At 41.2% G+C, this 17,000-nt stretch overlaps 1 protein-coding gene across 4 annotated transcripts in view; it reads left to right on the forward strand.

Annotated features, from left to right (window-relative positions):
* Positions 1 to 17,000, forward strand: part of CdGAPr (GTPase-activating protein CdGAPr) — a 95,252-nt gene that overhangs the window by 38,881 nt on the left and 39,371 nt on the right. For 2 of the 4 annotated variants that reach the window (XM_087340837.1, XM_087340844.1), the window contains exon 3: positions 274 to 348. The exons of the other annotated variants lie outside the window; for them this stretch is intronic. In XM_087340837.1, the coding sequence (XP_087196963.1) occupies positions 274 to 348 (75 nt within the window). The remainder of the gene's footprint in view (positions 1 to 273; positions 349 to 17,000) is intronic. 4 annotated transcript variants of the gene reach the window in all.

The raw sequence follows: 17,000 nt of genomic DNA on the forward strand, positions 1-17,000 counted from the left end.
AAGTATTTGACCGCAATTTGTGGAATCATTGATGGAGATTTAGAAACTTTATATCCGGACGACCTCCGTAGCTGGGCCATTTGCCAAGTCTCTTTAAAATATGTGACTTTCTCCGAACGTTATCGTAGGCAGCAAAACATTCACGATGAACGCTTTTTAAGGTTTTGTGAAAACCTATATGGAACAGAATTTTTTGTGTGCGAAAGCCCCGAGTCGTCATCACCCTTCAATCACGCTTCTGCGAATTTAATAACTTGCTGCTTCGTCTGTCAGCTTTCCTCCTCGCCTACCAGCTCTTCGACTTGGCTGTCACAATTAGGAAATTGCCTCTCCTCTCTGCAGTTTGTAGTACGTAGCTGCTTTTATTTTGCAAGGTAACTCCGCCGTCTGCCGGCTCTCGAAACGGCGTTGAATGTTCTGAAGAACCGAACTTTTCCAATGAATGGATATTAATTCAGTCCGTACCGCGAAGAAAACACCACACTTCACCATTACAAAGATCAACTGGTTAACGCTGTTTAAGGAAATAATGGACATTTATTCTGTTAATTAACCATTTGAAGCCGAAGCTCGTCTACGTAACATTTAATATATTTCGGTCCGTACCGCGAAGAAAACACCACACTTCACCATTACAAAGATCAACTGGTTAACGCTGTTTAAGGAAATAATCGCTGTTTCTTCTGATAAACATATAAAAACAAAAATAAATACAAAATTCAGTTACTGATTGATAAAACAAGTGGTACATATATTTACCACTGTTCTTTACAGGGTTAATGTCATCCCGGAACACAGCCTGACGTGATTTTACTCGTTGTATTCCTGTGTCTAGTGCGTAGGTGTTTGGAGGCACTTACTTCGGGCTGGTAGGGTGAATCGATGGTCACACGTTTTAAAAGGTTTAAGGCCCCTGGTAAAGTTAGTTCGCCATACTACCGCAGTGCTAGGAAGAAACGGAGCCAGTATCACGGCTATGGGAGACGGACACACAGGGAAAACGCATTATGGGCTGTAGTCGTTTCAGCTCGAGAACTTCTGGACAGATTTGGATGAAATTTGGTGTGGAGGTTGTGCCATTCTGCACGAGCTCAGAATCGTGTTTTTGAATACCCTACGAGCGATGTTAACAAAATGACGAATGAGGAAAGTCGTGAGGTGGACACTGAGATGCTGCGATCTGGTGGCCAAAGTGGTAACCATCGAAAATGAGGGATTTAATGCCTCTAAATGTGCGTTTAACTTTATTGTAGGGTGTCGATATGAAGACTGAATGGCGGGAAGGAGGGATATTAATATTTGAGCTACGTGTATTTGTAAACGCTATAAAGACATTTTTGAACAAATGCGTGTTTTTACACGTTCGCCACGGTCTGTTGGATTTCAATTGTCCGTGTTCTGTACTGTCCATGCAGTTTCGCCACTGTTCCGAACCGATTTTAGCGTGCAGTTTCAGTAAAATCGTGCCCGTCGTCCGTTAATAAAACAAGTTCGTGTCTGGTCTGGTTCTCTAGCACGAAGGTCGCTGGACTGAGTCAACGCCCCTCGCGATAAAGCACACCTGTGGGACTGCCCCGCCCACTCGTTTGGAACGTCGTGGCCCCATGACCGAACCCGGCGTCTTCTGGGTAGATAATCGGGCGTTCGTTTCCATTCGAAGCCCGTTTGCCTCGTGATGGACTCGGGGTTGTCTTGTAAAACCACCGATGCTGCTACTCGAATTTTGATTCTTGCATTTTGGAAACTACGCGGAAAATTTACCACATTTTACGCGCAATTTATTGGGACTGCGCGGAAGCTTCTGACGTGGCCGCGGATAGGATAGTGATGCTCTTCATGATACTCACATAAAACCGCGGATATGAAGAAAAAAACGCGCATAACGAAAGCGCGTATAACGAGAGTCGCTATAGTTCCTTTATAAGTCGTTCTTGGCATTTGTTCCACTCGATATGCTCTTTATTAAATTGCGGAATCAGACGCTGTCTGTAATATTTTTGATTCAGCTGATTTTATTGTTTGTTAGTTTTCGTGTATGATTTTTCATGCATTTTGCATAACGGATGTCCTCCGCGTTCCTTCATTACCTTCTTCCAGGCTTAAGTTTCATTGTGATTTTCAAAATACGCCACGATCTCTTCCATATAGTGCCGAAAATTAATCTCCAGTTGACTTTAAACTTTCATATAAACTGACGAAGCATCCTTAATTGTTATTATTATTTTATTATTATTATTTAGTGTTCTGTCTGACGACAGGTCCATATGAACAGGATCCTTCCATCCTTTTCTCGGACTGGGACCTGTTCATATACGTTCTTGGCAGATGATCCAGAAGTGGTTTGCCATTGCCTTCTTCTGTGTGTGAATGGAGTAATTGTTGGGATGCCACGGAGGAAAACTCCGTGTTGCCTAGACCACGGCCTTGCCCAACACAAGTTATAAATTCGGGCACCGCCGGGAATCGAACCCGAGACCCCAGGATTACAAGGCCAGCGTTGGTTGTTGCGCGAAGCAGTTCGGTAGTTTACGGACGTTTCAGAGGTGCTTGCTGCTCCTTCTGATGATGAAAACAGCAAACACATCTGAAACGTCTGTAAACTTCTACCAGACTACACCGCGCAACAACCTAGAAGAAGCCATCTTCGGTCTTGCGCGCGTGAGAACCGAAAATCTCACAAAAGCAATCTTGAAAACCCAGGGAACGAGACCGGTTTTAAGGGGTCCAGCGGATTAGGAACAGCTTCCGCCTCCCTTCTGCACGTGGTGACGGAAACACGCCTTTTCCGAGGCGTCGTGTGAGAAGAAACCCAAGACGATGGACTGTGTCCAAGAATAATGGCGATGTTTGAGTCAAGCTGTTTTGTAAGCTAGTTGATGGCGCTGTGTTAACCTTCTGAGCGATGATGAAATGGAAATGCCATATTCCTTGCGTTTTGCTTCAAATTCTGGCGAAAAGTCACAAGGACATTTGTGACAAAGCTTGATTCAATACACGACGTTATTTTGGGAAATGTCCACGTCCGGTCTTTATGTGATAGTCGCCATTAAACTGACTTATTTAATTATTTGTTAATTGTTATTTATTCTAAGGTTAGTGAAAACGGGCGCGTTCCAGCTTTTGGGACATTTTTGAATCCTAGATCAGTATTTTCTAGTGATAACGCGTACAAGTTGAGAACACAAAAGGTACTAGGTTCGATCCCAGCTGTTGTGAGTTGTGTTGAAATAAGTGAGACATTTCTGTCAGTGTAACGACAACCGCGGATCTCAGACAGCGAAGGAGGTGTGTTTATTTACTGATGCTGTACCAGGTGTGTAGATTACACAGGCGAGAAGTAGGCCGAATGTCTATGAGACAGGGACATCGTGCGTTGGAAAGATTTGGTCGTGGCCTATTTTGAGGTTACGTTCTCGAAATCTCCTGGCGGAGCGGAGGAAAACCGTGGAATGTCTGTGAGAGGAAACTCGCGAAGAACAGAACCGAATACACCCAGACTATGACCAAGTGTCAGGCTTTTTTTTGCCTCCGTACGTCGTGGTCGAGTGGTTAGCGCTCTGACTTCGTATTAGAGAGGTCCCTGGTTTAAATCTCGGCGCGGAGACCTGAGTGGAGTTTTCGTGATTTTACTCAGTTTCTCCAAGCACGTGTCGGGATAATACCTGTAATTAGGCCGTGATTGCTTACACATTTTCTTACAGTTATTTGCTATAATCCTTTCATTCGACGCTAAGTACTCTCAGTTACCGAAATAATTACGTAAACAGGTACCCCTGCCGTGGTTCGAACTCTGGGACAGAAGCGTTGCTGCTTCTAGGGCGTGATTGAGTCTGTTGGGTGTCGAACTGTCACGTGATTAAGTTTCAAATGTGGGCCAAAATGAAAGTCGGCCGTGTGTGTCCTCGTGCACTCCTGTCGGCTAAGAATTAAGCAAACTCTTAGTACATAAACGTAAGGAAAGTAAACATGTCTGTGACACTGGGGATCATTCATAAAACTCTTTGGTCCATTCGGAAAAGAAGAGAATTTTGCGGGATTTTTTCAAAATTGCCTCAGAGAAGTTTAGAAAGCCGCCAGACACTCAGGTTTAATTTAAAACCGGTTGGTCTTGTTCAGGAAGCCTGTAACTTTACATAAACTGAGGATATGTGTTATATATTGGCGTAGTCGTCCAAATTTTACTGCAGAGAAACCAAACATGCAGAAACGTTGCTCTTTCAACTACTTCTAAGGCCAGTTCCTGCTCGACACAATTCTGTCTGCACGTCTGTTCGGCTTTTCGAAGATAATGCCATTAATTTACCCAAGCCGCCTTCTGAAAATTCATCGCGTTCTAAACCGTTCCTTGCACAGAGTTAATAAAGCAAACACAAGGAGAGAACGTCGTGTCTGTCCGTCTTTCCCATCGTCTTACCCTCCCGAAACCACGGGTAGACGTCGACGGAATTTTGTACTGCGGTATCCGAAGTAAGACTTGTCTAGCGGTTTTAATTTTTGACTTAAAAAGATGGCTGTCTTCTGGGTTGTTGCGCTGTGTACTCTGTTAGAAGTTTACTGACGTTTCAGAGGTCCTTGCTGCCTCCATCATCAGGGCGAAGAGTGCCTCTTCCCAGAAGACAGCCATCTTCGCGTTGAAAAACCTCAAATCCTACTTATGTTTTGACGTTTTATTTGAATTAAAATTAAATTATTTGGTTATTCCGTCAAATCACAATGTATTTAAATAAGATAATTAAAATAATTAAAATATCATTCTGTGTTCCATATCGAATAATCGATTATCTTATTTAAATACATTGTGATTTGACGGAATAACCAAATAATTTAATTTTAATTTAATAAATCACAATATGACGCAACTACACTATTTCCTGTTTTATTTGAAGCTCCAGTTCAACTTAACAGACAGAGGCCGGTGTTTTGCGGGTTGCAGCGCCGTAGCGAGACACAGGTCAACGTCGAGAGATTTCTGGAAGGACGGCTTCATCGTATAAAAGACCCTTTTATGACATAAATAAAGATTTAATTAGGATCTGAAACTTCTTACAACATTTTCCTACGTTCTGAATGTTTAATGCAAGTCACGGAGAAATAATTTCTGACACAAAACTGCAAAAAAAAAAAACCCACTAATTTTACTTGTTTTATTTATGTTGTTCGTACAGACAAAACATTTTGATCGTAAAAGAAATCGATATTTTAACGGAGAAGTAAGTTTGTTTTTCTTGTAGCAGAATTGGAGGATTGGTAGATTGTTCATGTGTCTTGTTTGTCGTGGTACGTGGCCCACGTGTCTGCTGTTTCCTGGTTCACGTGCCATGGGGAAAGAGTGCACCCGTCGAGACAGGTGGGAAACGCCTTCTTGTGCGACACGTGTCTTGAGTGTGGTCCCAGTTGGCATCTGTGGAGCTGGGCGAGTCCCCGACTTACAGGAAACTGGTGGACTCCCTTTTCCAGTTCATTTGTTCGAGTACACGTAGGCCCAACGGAGAGGACACAGCAGAAATCTTGAGAAAATTACGTAATGAGAAGCTTTTTAATTAGTATTATTCATCAAATATTATTAAAGTGATGAAATCGAGGAGGTCGGTGGGTTTGAAAGGGACATGAGAAATGCAGGTAAAATTTTAGTCGGAAAACTTGAAGGGAAAGGGAAACTTTGGGAGACCTAGTCGTAGATGGAAAGATAATATTAAAATTGGTCTAAAAGAAATAACGGGTGAGGATGTGGACTGGATTTATCTCGTTTAGGGTAGGGGGCAGTGTTGTGATTTTCTGAAGACGGTAATGATTCTTTGGACTGGCCAATATAATACTAATAATAATTGTTTAATGGATGATTGTACAGGTGCCTCAAATCTTTGAGAGAATCATTAAGAATATTAGATTTGTTTAATGTGTTAACAGCCGTGAAAAATCAGTAGGACAAAATCGACCTTTAACCAAACCATCCAACAGAGCTGCCCTTGTCTTCAAACAATTTACTATCGTAGGGGCTGGGGGGTGATTAACCAGTGGACACGTGTCGTGGCAGGTAGGGCTAATTGTACCCTTAGGAAGTCGACGTTTATCGTCTGCCCCCTGATAAATCTGTTACAAGGAAATTTGTGGACACTGGAAACTCCGTAAGCAGTTTACAAGCAAACAAGAGAACCCAACACTTCACAGACGCCTTGTGTGTAGACAGCACACTTAACCGCTTTGTTGTGTGGGTTGTAGACTCGAGAGGGGCTGGAGTGTTTCCCAATGTACGGAAGTACATGAGTTGCGGTCGTAAATCAGATTAAATGCTTGTGGAGCTATGGCTGGAACTGAGGGACATTCTGTGCTCATTTTGCGAGGAGGGGGTGGTTTTGTTGTTTAGGTACTATGCGATGTTTAAATGTTGTAAACGTAACGGAAATAGTTCTTTTCCGTAGATCCTTTTGATTTCGGGGAATGTTGGAAGTTATCGAACGTTTCTCCAAACGTTGTAGTTGCCATCTTCAGAGTGAATGTGTACTGGTTGGGCACCCCTCGACCACTTGCTCGTGACCAATCGGACAGCATCCACATCTTCCGCTCCGCCAATCAGATTTGTCACATCCAGCTCGCGACTTCCTCCCTGCCCTGTGTCTTCTACGAAACGTCCGACCAGTGAACATTCACCCTGAAGATGGCAACTGCAGTGTTTGCCGAAACATTATTAGCAATAACATAAGATTCTGTAGTAAAACTGCATTTGTGTTTATCTAAATTTTTCGCCATTAACCAAACGAATGAAGAACACTCCTTTATGAAATATCATGTCCTCCGACCAAGTTCGACACTCACTGACGATTTCATGGATTGTGTCAAGGCCCCAGTGCACAAATTAGATACGAATTGAATTTTGCTGATACGTGGAATCGAATTGTGTAAGGTTGTCGTAATGAAGCATTATATCTGTGAATCACGCAAAACGCCGCTTGGAGTACAGAATGTATACTGATAAGAAAACTGTCATTTCTGCCCCCGGCTGGAACTGCATGACTCACCGCCAAGAGCTACAAGGTTTTCTCGATTACCAGTCAAATATCGCTCCATAAAGACAATAAAATCAATATATCTGAAAATAGCAGTTGCTGTCGGGAGCCGAGAAGTGACAGTTACGTTCAACTTTATCAGTGAACGCACTGTTATTATTATTATTATTATTTAGTATTCTGTCTGACGACAGGTCCATATGAACAGGATCCTTCCATCCTTTTCTCGGACTGGGACCTGTTCATATACGTTCTTGGCAGATGATCCAGAAGTGGTTTGCCATTGCCTTCTTCTGTGTGTGAATGGAGTAATTGTTGGGATGCCACGGAGGGAAACTCCGTGTTGCCTAGACCACGGCCTTGCCCAACACAAGTTATAAATTCGGGCACCGCCGGGGATCGAACCCGAGACCCCAGGATTACAAGGCCAGCGTTCTAACCGCTAGACCACCTCATCTTATTATTATTTAGTGTTCTGTCTGACGACAGGTCCATATGAACAGGATCCTTCCATCCTTTTCTCGGACTGGGACCTGTTCATATACGTTCTTGGCAGATGATCCAGAAGTGGTTTGCCATTGCCTTCTTCTGTGTGTGAATGGAGTAATTGTTGGGATGCCACGGAGGAAAACTCCGTGTTTCCTAGACCACGGCCTTGCCCAACACAAGTTATAAATTCGGGCACCGCCGGGAATCGAACCCGAGACCCCCCAGGATTACAAGGCCAGCGTTCTAACCGCTAGACCACCGCGGTATGAACGCACTGTATAACACAATTTTAAGGATAAATCTTTCCACAAATGTAATTGGTTTTTTTAAACATCTGAATTCAATCCGTGGTCACTTCGAAGTGCGAGAGTAATATGTAATCATGTACGTAAAATAGATGTCTGCACGAGGGTGTGAACTTGGTTCATTCGGTCAGAAACTGAATGGTTTTAAGAAATTCGTTTCTGATTTTATTCGTAGCGTGTCTAAATTGGTATTAGTCTCGAAGTTGAATAAATTGCATTAACATTGGTATTGTTTTCAAACATCTGGACTTGAATTGAGATCGCTTGGGAAACATTTAATATATTCTTTAACTGACTTTTGTGCTCGCTTGAACGAGTGAAGTGTGAATATTTACGATTTTGGGACGCCAATTGAAGTCATGTTTTGTATCGTTAATTTACAGACCGATTATAAAAATAACCACTACAAAAATTTCACCCACGCAAGATCACGCTATACGCGACTTACATTTACGAAACAACATTAAATGTTATATCAAAGTACAATTGATCTAGAAGAGGATAACTGATATTTAATCGACATCTGACGAAGGATTGCATTTAGAATATTACATTTGAATTTATATCGATTATACACCTGAAGATGGTTCATTGAAAACCGAAACATGTCGTGAAAAAGATGATGCTCTAATTGTAAATCGAACATTTCGATAGAAAGAGCATCATTTTAATATATTTTAAATATTTTAAATATTAAATGTTAATTGTGGTAATAATATTTTAATATTTAATAAAATATTTTATTGTGATTAGACGGTTAAAATTAAACAATTATAAACAATCGTTAGAGTTTTTAAAAATAAGCTGAGATTGTGTCAGTGTGACTTGAACATTCTTGTTTTATCGACTCAGAGGAATCAGAGATGCAAGATTTAAGCATTTTAAAGGTACCTGTAGAAGTTAAAATTTTTTCCAATAATTTTTGGGCTTTTGGAATCCCGAGGAAACCGAATTCTTAAATGTACCTTTACGCTGTAAGGTTGGACAACTTAAAGAATCTCGAAGTCTTTCACTGTACGGATATAATGAATTGAGAAATGTGTTAAATTTAATATCGTGCTAGTTCGTTTAACGTGAAAAGTTTGTTGGACTTAGAAAGTGTGCTGATGAAACACGCAAACGTTTAGAGCGATCTACAGGATGAACAAAAGTTACAGATTAAAATGAGGTTTTGGACGCCAGTAAGTGTTTTATGTTAACATTTTATACTTTGAAAATTTTACAGTGTCACGTCACGTGAAATCCGATAAAATCAATGCCGATTGTGAGTTTGACGATGACCGGTTACGAACCTGTTAACAGCAGCATTAGAATCCTCGATTCCGCAGAAAACTTCTTACTAACTTGACAAAAAATAATTTAATTCCAAATACGAGGTGCGATCGGAAAGTTTCAAGACTGTGTCAATAGCGGGCGAACCGGATGTAGTACGAGCTTCTGCCTCTAGGGGGTGCGGCCTACATTCATAGTGAATCAGTGTGCCAGCCGGCATCATCGAATTAGCATTTGTTTCTTAGTTACGGGCGTTTTGGTAGTGCATTACACCGACCCTCCTGCGATTTCGGAATGGCGTGTGCATCAAATTTTGCCAAAGACTCGCCAAAACGGCTACGGAAACCTATGAAATGCTAAAGCAAGCATTTGGGGAGTCCGCAATGGGTCGTGCACAAACTTTTGTGTGGCATTCACGTTTTAAAAATGACCGAACCTCTGTCGATGATGACGAGCGTTCTGGACGACCATCTTCCAGCACAACGCCCGAAAATGTTACGAAGATTCGGCAGGCCATTCACGAAGATCGACGTCGTACCATCAACGACTTGTGCGACATTGTTGGGATAGGCTATGGGACCTGTCAGCCGATTCTAAAGGAAGAACTCCACATGCGACGCATCCTGTCTGAGGACCAGAAGCAGAATCGACTTCTCGTTTGTCAGGAGCTCAAAGATCTTGCAAGAACCGACCCCAACTTCCTTTCTAAGCTCCGTGTGACTTCTTCCTCTTCCCAAAGATGAAAATTCAGCTAAAGGGAAGGAGATTTGAGACGATAGAAGAGATTCAGGCAGAATCGCAGATGGTGCTTGACAGGCTGACAAAGAAAGATTTCCAGGAATGCTAACAGGCTTGGCAGCGGCGCTGGGATCGTTGTGTTCACTCCCAGGGGAACTACTTCGAGGGTGATGGTTGAATTTAATACCTGAGATAAGTGTACGGGTTTTTATACGCGCAGTCTGGAAACTTTCCGATCGCACCCCGTACACTTCGTCTCTGTGAACATCGTCGTATTCACTTCAAGGACTAGGAGTGTTTTCTGTTCCGGATCCAGCTTGTCGTCGCTTACAAGGTCGACACACGTGTCTTCTTCCGTTCCCGATCGTATACGTTATTGAACTTTCTTTTCAACGACAGTCGTGATAGAAATGCGACTTTCTAAAAACATCGCACATTTCTCGTCTTAATCTTTTGGAACTCTAAATTTACGCAAATAATATTTAAAAATTTAAACAACGTCTGTTCACTCTGAAAATTAATGCGAAACCTGTAGATTCGTACTTGGGTAAGATGCAGACTTATTGGACGTTAAAACACTTTGTACTGTAGGAATCACAGGGCATGAGTTGGTTATGTTTTGGCTCATGGATTTAAAAAGATTGGCCATCCCTGACTTAAGCACAATGACAGAGGAAGCTGAAGACGGAGTTGGATATCTTGATCTCGATATCTCGTTGTGTTAACCATTTAAAGGACAGTGGTAAATATATGTACCACCTGCTGTAACAGCCAGTAACTATGAATTTTGTATTTATTTTTGTTTTTATATGTTTATCAGAAGAAACAGCGATGAGTATGAAGATTTCTGTCTTCTGGGTTGTTGCGCTGTGTAGTCTGGTCGATGTTAACGAACGTTTCAGAGGTCATACTGCCTCCGTCATCAGGGCGATGAATATGCCAATAGGGTGTGAGGTGCTGGGTTTATAGGCCGGGAAGTGAAAGGTGTAGCCTGCCCCGAGCCAATGGGAGCAGGCATGGGAGTGGACCAATGGTAGCACGTGGGCGAGAGTGGGAGAGGGAGAGAAAGTAGAGCGTTAACCAGTTGATCTTCGTAATGGTGAGGCGTGGTGTTTTCTTCGCGGTACGGACTGGATTCTTAAATATCATTTAAACATTGCTTGAGCTCATCTCACGTTTCTACCGGGTCATTTAGGGCGTTTTCTCAAGTGATGATCACCTGGTCTATTCTGTCTGAACGAATGGTAGCGTAATTTGAGAATGGAACACCAACTAAAGCTCGCTGACTTTGTTTAATCTCCAGCCGCCACTCTGTAGGAAGCCCTGATGACATCTCGCTTGTAAGTTGTGTGATCTTGACGCTCTGAGCACATGTTGGGGTCGTGGGTTCGAATCACGCGTACGACATGAAGGTTTTCGTGTTTAATGTCTCTAGTCTGATGTTTCTCAGATGACATGCCGCGCCATTTAGTTATGTATGTTTTGTTTTACTTCGTATATGCGCCATTTTAAATTTATGATTATATTTATTTAAATAAATATTCAGCTGTTTGAAGCAATGCCGTCAAAATCCTTATGCTGTTTCCTACAACATACTTAATACGAACCAGATATTTTATATACCAACTTTTCCTTATGAAATAGCTTCAGAGTTTTTACATTGTACACTATTTGAGATTTTTAAATTGTAATACATGATTTCAGCCTATTTTTCACCTCAGGTATAAATATTCTTTATTATCAAATGGCTTAATAAACGTCTTTATTTTTTAAAATTTCCCGGGTGCCTCCAATTTCAAAACTTTTTGGTGTCCTGTCATCGGCTGAGTCCCCATGCCCCAGGAATCCTGAGACGTGGTTTGTCAGGACCGGACAACCCGGGAAATCCGATGATAAAGAATGAATGGCTTGCATTTGACGCTACCAGGTTTTAGAAGACTGTGTTGGTGAAAGGATCACGCATTTTTTAAAAATAATTTTTAACTTGTGAGTGAACTGGGCCTCGCTGTAAATTTCGTTCTGACTCACGGATTGAACAGCGAGTACAAAACTCCCTTTTTATTATTGACAGATGATGGAGGCTGTAGAAACTACTTGTCCCACTTTCGTAAAACGTTCATCAAGACGTGTTTGTAATTATTGTGGCAAAGACGCGCTGTTCGGTGTTGAGAGAGAGAGAGAGACACGTGTTGTTACCAGCGCAGATGAAGGCCCTCGCGATCAGTGCAGCGCTGTAGAGATCGTCATTTCCTGTCCCGTATTTATAACATCTCACGAACTGATCTCAATCCAAGTTTCTCGTCGAACTTGTTGCAGCCCCACCCTCCCCTCCCCACCCCTCTGCCAAATTTAGTTCGTATCAGCTGATTCTCGAGACGTGTTCCGCCATTGTTCGAAGTTTCTGGTGACGAAACTCGCCATCGGCTTTCACTTGTTGTGAATGTTACGACGATGAAAAAGATGAGATTTGTATCTATGGAGACCATGGACGATGATGTTGTCATCTCTGCTTCGGTTCTGAAAAAACGTGATTTCCGGAATGCGGATATGAAGCTGGAATATGGACCACATTTATTTTTAACTCTCCCTAAGGACTGAAGGGAATTCCCTTTGAAGCCAGAGAGACGTTTGTATGGGAATGCGGGACCGACGGCACTTCTGAAATTTTAGGTTCTGTCGTCGGTGTTGGGCTTACCGTCTCCTCCTGTGTCTACCAGAGTGGTGTTTTACAAAGGGTTTTTGCCTTAATCGTTCATTTGTAGATCGTGGCGTTTTGTGACGAGACGGTTAGTGGTTTGGAAGAAAGTGATTGTCGGCATTTTCCTGGTGAGATTGAGGAAAACCACGAGAGTCTCTGTCAGGATAGCCGGTCTCCGGACTGAGATTTGAACCCGGGACCTCCCGAATACGAAGTTCTGGCGAACCCACCGCGACTCTCGTCAAACCCATTACTGTAATGAAATCCACCGACTGGCTCAGTCGGTTCTACGAGAAGCAGAGCGCTCTTTTTCTTTTCTTTTTCTTTTCTTTCTTCTTCCTTTCTTTTCCTTTTTTCTTCTCGTTTCTTTTTCTTTTCTTTTTCTTTTCTTTCTTCTTTCTTTATTTTTCCTTCTCGTTTCTTTTTCTTTTCTTTTCATTTTCTTTCTTTTCCTCTATTTTCCTTTCTTTTCCTCTATTTTCCTTTCCTTTTCCTTTCTTTTCTTTCTTTTCCTTTTTACTTCTCGTTTCTTTTCCTTTTCTTTCTTTTCCTCTATTTTCCTTTCTTTTCTTTCTTCTTCCTTTCTTTTCCTTTTTCCTTCTCGTTTCTTTTTCTTTTCTTTTCATTTTCTTTCTTTTCCTCTATTTTCCTTTCTTTTCCTCTATTTTCCTTTCCTTTTCCTTTCTTTTCTTTCTTTTCCTTTTTACTTCTCGTTTCTTTTCCTTTTCTTTCTTTTCCTCTATTTTCCTTTCTTTTCCTTTTCTTTCTTTTTCTTTTCTTTCTTTTCCTCTATTTTCCTTTCTTTTCTTTTTTTTCTTTTCTTTCGTTTCCTTTTCTTTTCCTTTCTTTTTCCTTTCTTTTCTTTCTTTTCCTTTTTACTTCTCGTTTCTTTTCCTTTTCTTTCTTTTCCTCTATTTTCCTTTCTTTTCCTTTTCTTTCTTTTTCTTTTCTTTCTTTTCCTCTATTTTCCTTTCTTTTCTTTTCTTTCTTTTTCTTTTCTTTCGTTTCCTTTTCTTTTCCTTTCCTTTTCCTTTCTTTTCTTTCTTTTCCTTTTTACTTCTCGTTTCTTTTCCTTTTCTTTCTTTTCCTCTATTTTCCTTTCTTTTCCTTTTCTTTCTTTTTCTTTTCTTTCTTTTCCTCTATTTTCCTTTCTTTTCTTTTCTTTCTTTTTCTTTTCTTTCGTTTCCTTTTCTTTTCCTTTCTTTTTCCTTCTTCCTTCTCTTTCCTTTATCCTTCTCGTTTCTTTTTCCTCTCTTTTTCTTTCTTTTTCCTTTTTCCTTCTCTTTCCTTTATCCTTCTCGTTTCTTTTCCCTCTCTTTTCCTTTCTTTCTTTCCTTTTTCCTTCTCGTTTCTTTTTCCTCTCTTTTCCTTTTCCTTCTTCCTTTCTTTTCCTTTTCCTTTCTTTCCTTTTTCCTTCTCGTTTCTTTTTCCTCTCTTTTCCTTTTCCTTTCTTTTCCTTTTTCTTTTTTTCCTTTTTCCTCTCAGCGCAGTTCTCACTTGCAGCTTCGACTCTTCCCGGAAGATAACAGGTTCGCCGCCCACGTAAATTTGTATCTTCTCTCCTCGTCATTGTTTACTTAAAGATGCGTCTCACTTCGTGTTTCTTTCCCACAAAATTTCGCCTAATTCCTCAGACGACGAAATTGTTCAATGAGCGTGGGTCATTATCGAAGGATTTCTGTCGCTGTGGTGACAGGGAGGGGCCCTTTAACGAGGGGATTATTTGCTCGCTGGTTCTGAAGGTTCCTGTGTGTTGGGAGGTCGCCGCCACGTGTCTAAGCGACCCCTGGAATGCTTGTTCCAGTTTTACATAGTTTGGAATTCTGTCAAGAGCGTGTGTTATTTAGAGTATTAGTTCCTCTGATTTTCGTTGTTTTAACTGTTCACAGACTGTACTTTCGTTATTGGAAATATTACAAACCCCTAGTTTAAACTTTGTCTTAATTAAATACTTCGAAATCGATGTAATAACCCCTTCGTGGCGTACCCCAGTCCCTCGAGGGTAATAACGAGGTGGAATCGATGGTGTTTTTCAGGGCGATGAGTAAGGCAGTGAGCACGTCTGAAACGTCGGTTAGTTTCTACCAAAACTACACGCAGCGATATCACAGAAGACTGCCATCTTCAGGATTAGGATTGTTGTTGTTCTTGTTTCAGTTTTGATATGCGCGTGCAGTAGACGATTTTTAGAAGCCCGAAAAGTGTGCACTGATCCCCCATGGCATTGGGCAAATAGTGGCCTTAGACTGGACATTTTCTTGTTCTATTTGGTGTTTTTCTCAGGCACTCTCGATTTGCCGATTTCTTTGTGACATTCCCAGTATCTGCACAGAAGATGGGATGTGCGCTTTAGAAGTTGGGACCATGAACTTTTCTGGGGGGCTGTGTGTCAGGGCTCTCGGCGTCGTGGTAATACGAGTCGCGTTATGAAGGATCGGAGATCGTTACTCTCTGTTAACGTGTATGAAGGCTCCCGAACGTCATGGCGTCGATACACGCGATCCTTATTACTCGGAGAGGGCTGTTGAGGTTAATGTTCGAAAGGAAAAGTTCGCAAATCTTTTAGTGTTCCAAAAGATTTACGTGCCACGTACGTCCTCAGAAGAATCCATTCAGGAACTTTACGCTGCATGAATTTCAGTGTATGTGACGTGTTCTTGTAATGCGTTAAAAAGACGGCAGTGGCCACAACGGGAGAGATAAAGACGCCTCTTAGGTACAAAAGGACGCTTTAATAATTACGAAAGTGAGTGCACTGCATTAGGCGAAAGTATAATCCTTCTTAAGTGTAATTAAATTCTAAAAGCGAAAGAAAGGCCGTGGTGCCGCGTGGTGGTAGGTTTGTAAAATACAAAACATATTTTTATATGCATTAAACCAGTGGTATTCAACCTTTTTTGTTCGCGTGCCCCCAGATATAATTTCTCTTCAAATTTGTACCCTCAAAGTTGTTGGCGTATAATTCAAGTTATACATAGTATATAATCTACATCTAAAATAAATTAAATAAATTACATTACTCATTATTCAGTGTTTATCATAAAATAATATTTTTTTTAAAATTTCACGTACCCCCTAAGATGTTTTCGCGTACCCCCGGGGGTACGCGTACTCCATGTTGAATATCACTGGTCTAGACCAATGATATTCAATCTTTTTTGTTCGCGTACCCCAGATATAATTTCTCTTCAAATTTGTACCCTCAAAGTTGTTGGTGTATAATTCAAGTTATACATAGTATATAATCTACATCTAAAATAAATTAAATAAATTACATTACTGATTATTCAGTGTTTATCATAAAATAATATTTTTTTTAAAATTTCACGTACCCCCTAAGATGTTTTCGCGTACCCCCGGGGGTACGCGTACTCCATGTTGAATATCACTGGTCTAGACCAATGATATTCAATCTTTTTTGTTCGCGTACCCCAGATATAATTTCTCTTCAAATTTGTACCCTCAAAGTTGTTGGTGTATAATTCAAGTTATACATAGTATATAATCTACATCTAAAATAAATTAAATAAATTACATTACTCATTATTCAGTGTTTATCATAAAATAATATTTTTCTTTTAAATTTCACGTACCCCCTAAGATGTCTCCGCGTACCCCCGGGAGTACGCGTACCCCAGGTTGAATACCACTGCATTAAACCGTACACTTGTGGGTGTCTTGCGGCGAATATAAATCCCCTTTCTCATCATGTCTTGTAGCAACTCTCAGAAGACAGAAAGAAACGGGTAGACGATTATATTATTGATGTGGTCTCCTAGTCGCCTCAGTGACGGCGATACAGAAAGGTGTTACGCGGATTTTGTAAGTTGGTCCGGAATGGGCGTGGAAAGACGTGAGGATGGCGTATGTACGAATCGAGTTCATAAACTGCATTGGAGCCAGACGCTGGGCTGAAGGGAAGTGACGTTCATTTCAGACTCAGGTGCGTCTGATTACGTCGCCTGTGCGGAATGAGTGAGTGTCTTGTGACTTTTGGGGCTTGCGCGGATTATGGACATTAGCTTGAAAACAAATTAAATAATTACTTATACAGGGTGTTCCATGCCCCGAACAACAGAATTGTTTTTAAATTTTGGTGACGTCAGTTGTTATTTGTTACGAAGACGTTATGGAAGATCCACCTTTCGAAGACAAATATTGTTCTTTGCTCCGGGTCAAAGTGGGGTTGAAACTTTTGAAATGTAAAAAGTTCGGTGACCAGACAAATGCTCACACGGACAAATGCCCATATTCACAATACTATAAGTAATCAGAAGCGTTAATTTTTTACCGTAGTACACCGACGTTTCGGGAACATATTCCGTAGTAAACCGACGTTTCGGGATCAAATTCAATAAAGTATTCTCGGGCAATCAACCGCGTTAATTTTTTACCGTAGTACACCGACGTTTCGGGAACATATTCCGTAGTAAACCGACGTTTCGGGATCAAATTGAATAAAATATTCTCGGGCAATCGGCAGCGTTAATTTTT

Source organism: Zootermopsis nevadensis, unplaced genomic scaffold (genome assembly GCF_977971745.1).
Source record: "Zootermopsis nevadensis isolate Lab colony 2312 unplaced genomic scaffold, Znev_1.0 Znev_ptg000061l, whole genome shotgun sequence".
In the NCBI taxonomy this organism is placed as follows: Eukaryota; Metazoa; Arthropoda; class Insecta; order Blattodea; family Termopsidae; genus Zootermopsis; species Zootermopsis nevadensis.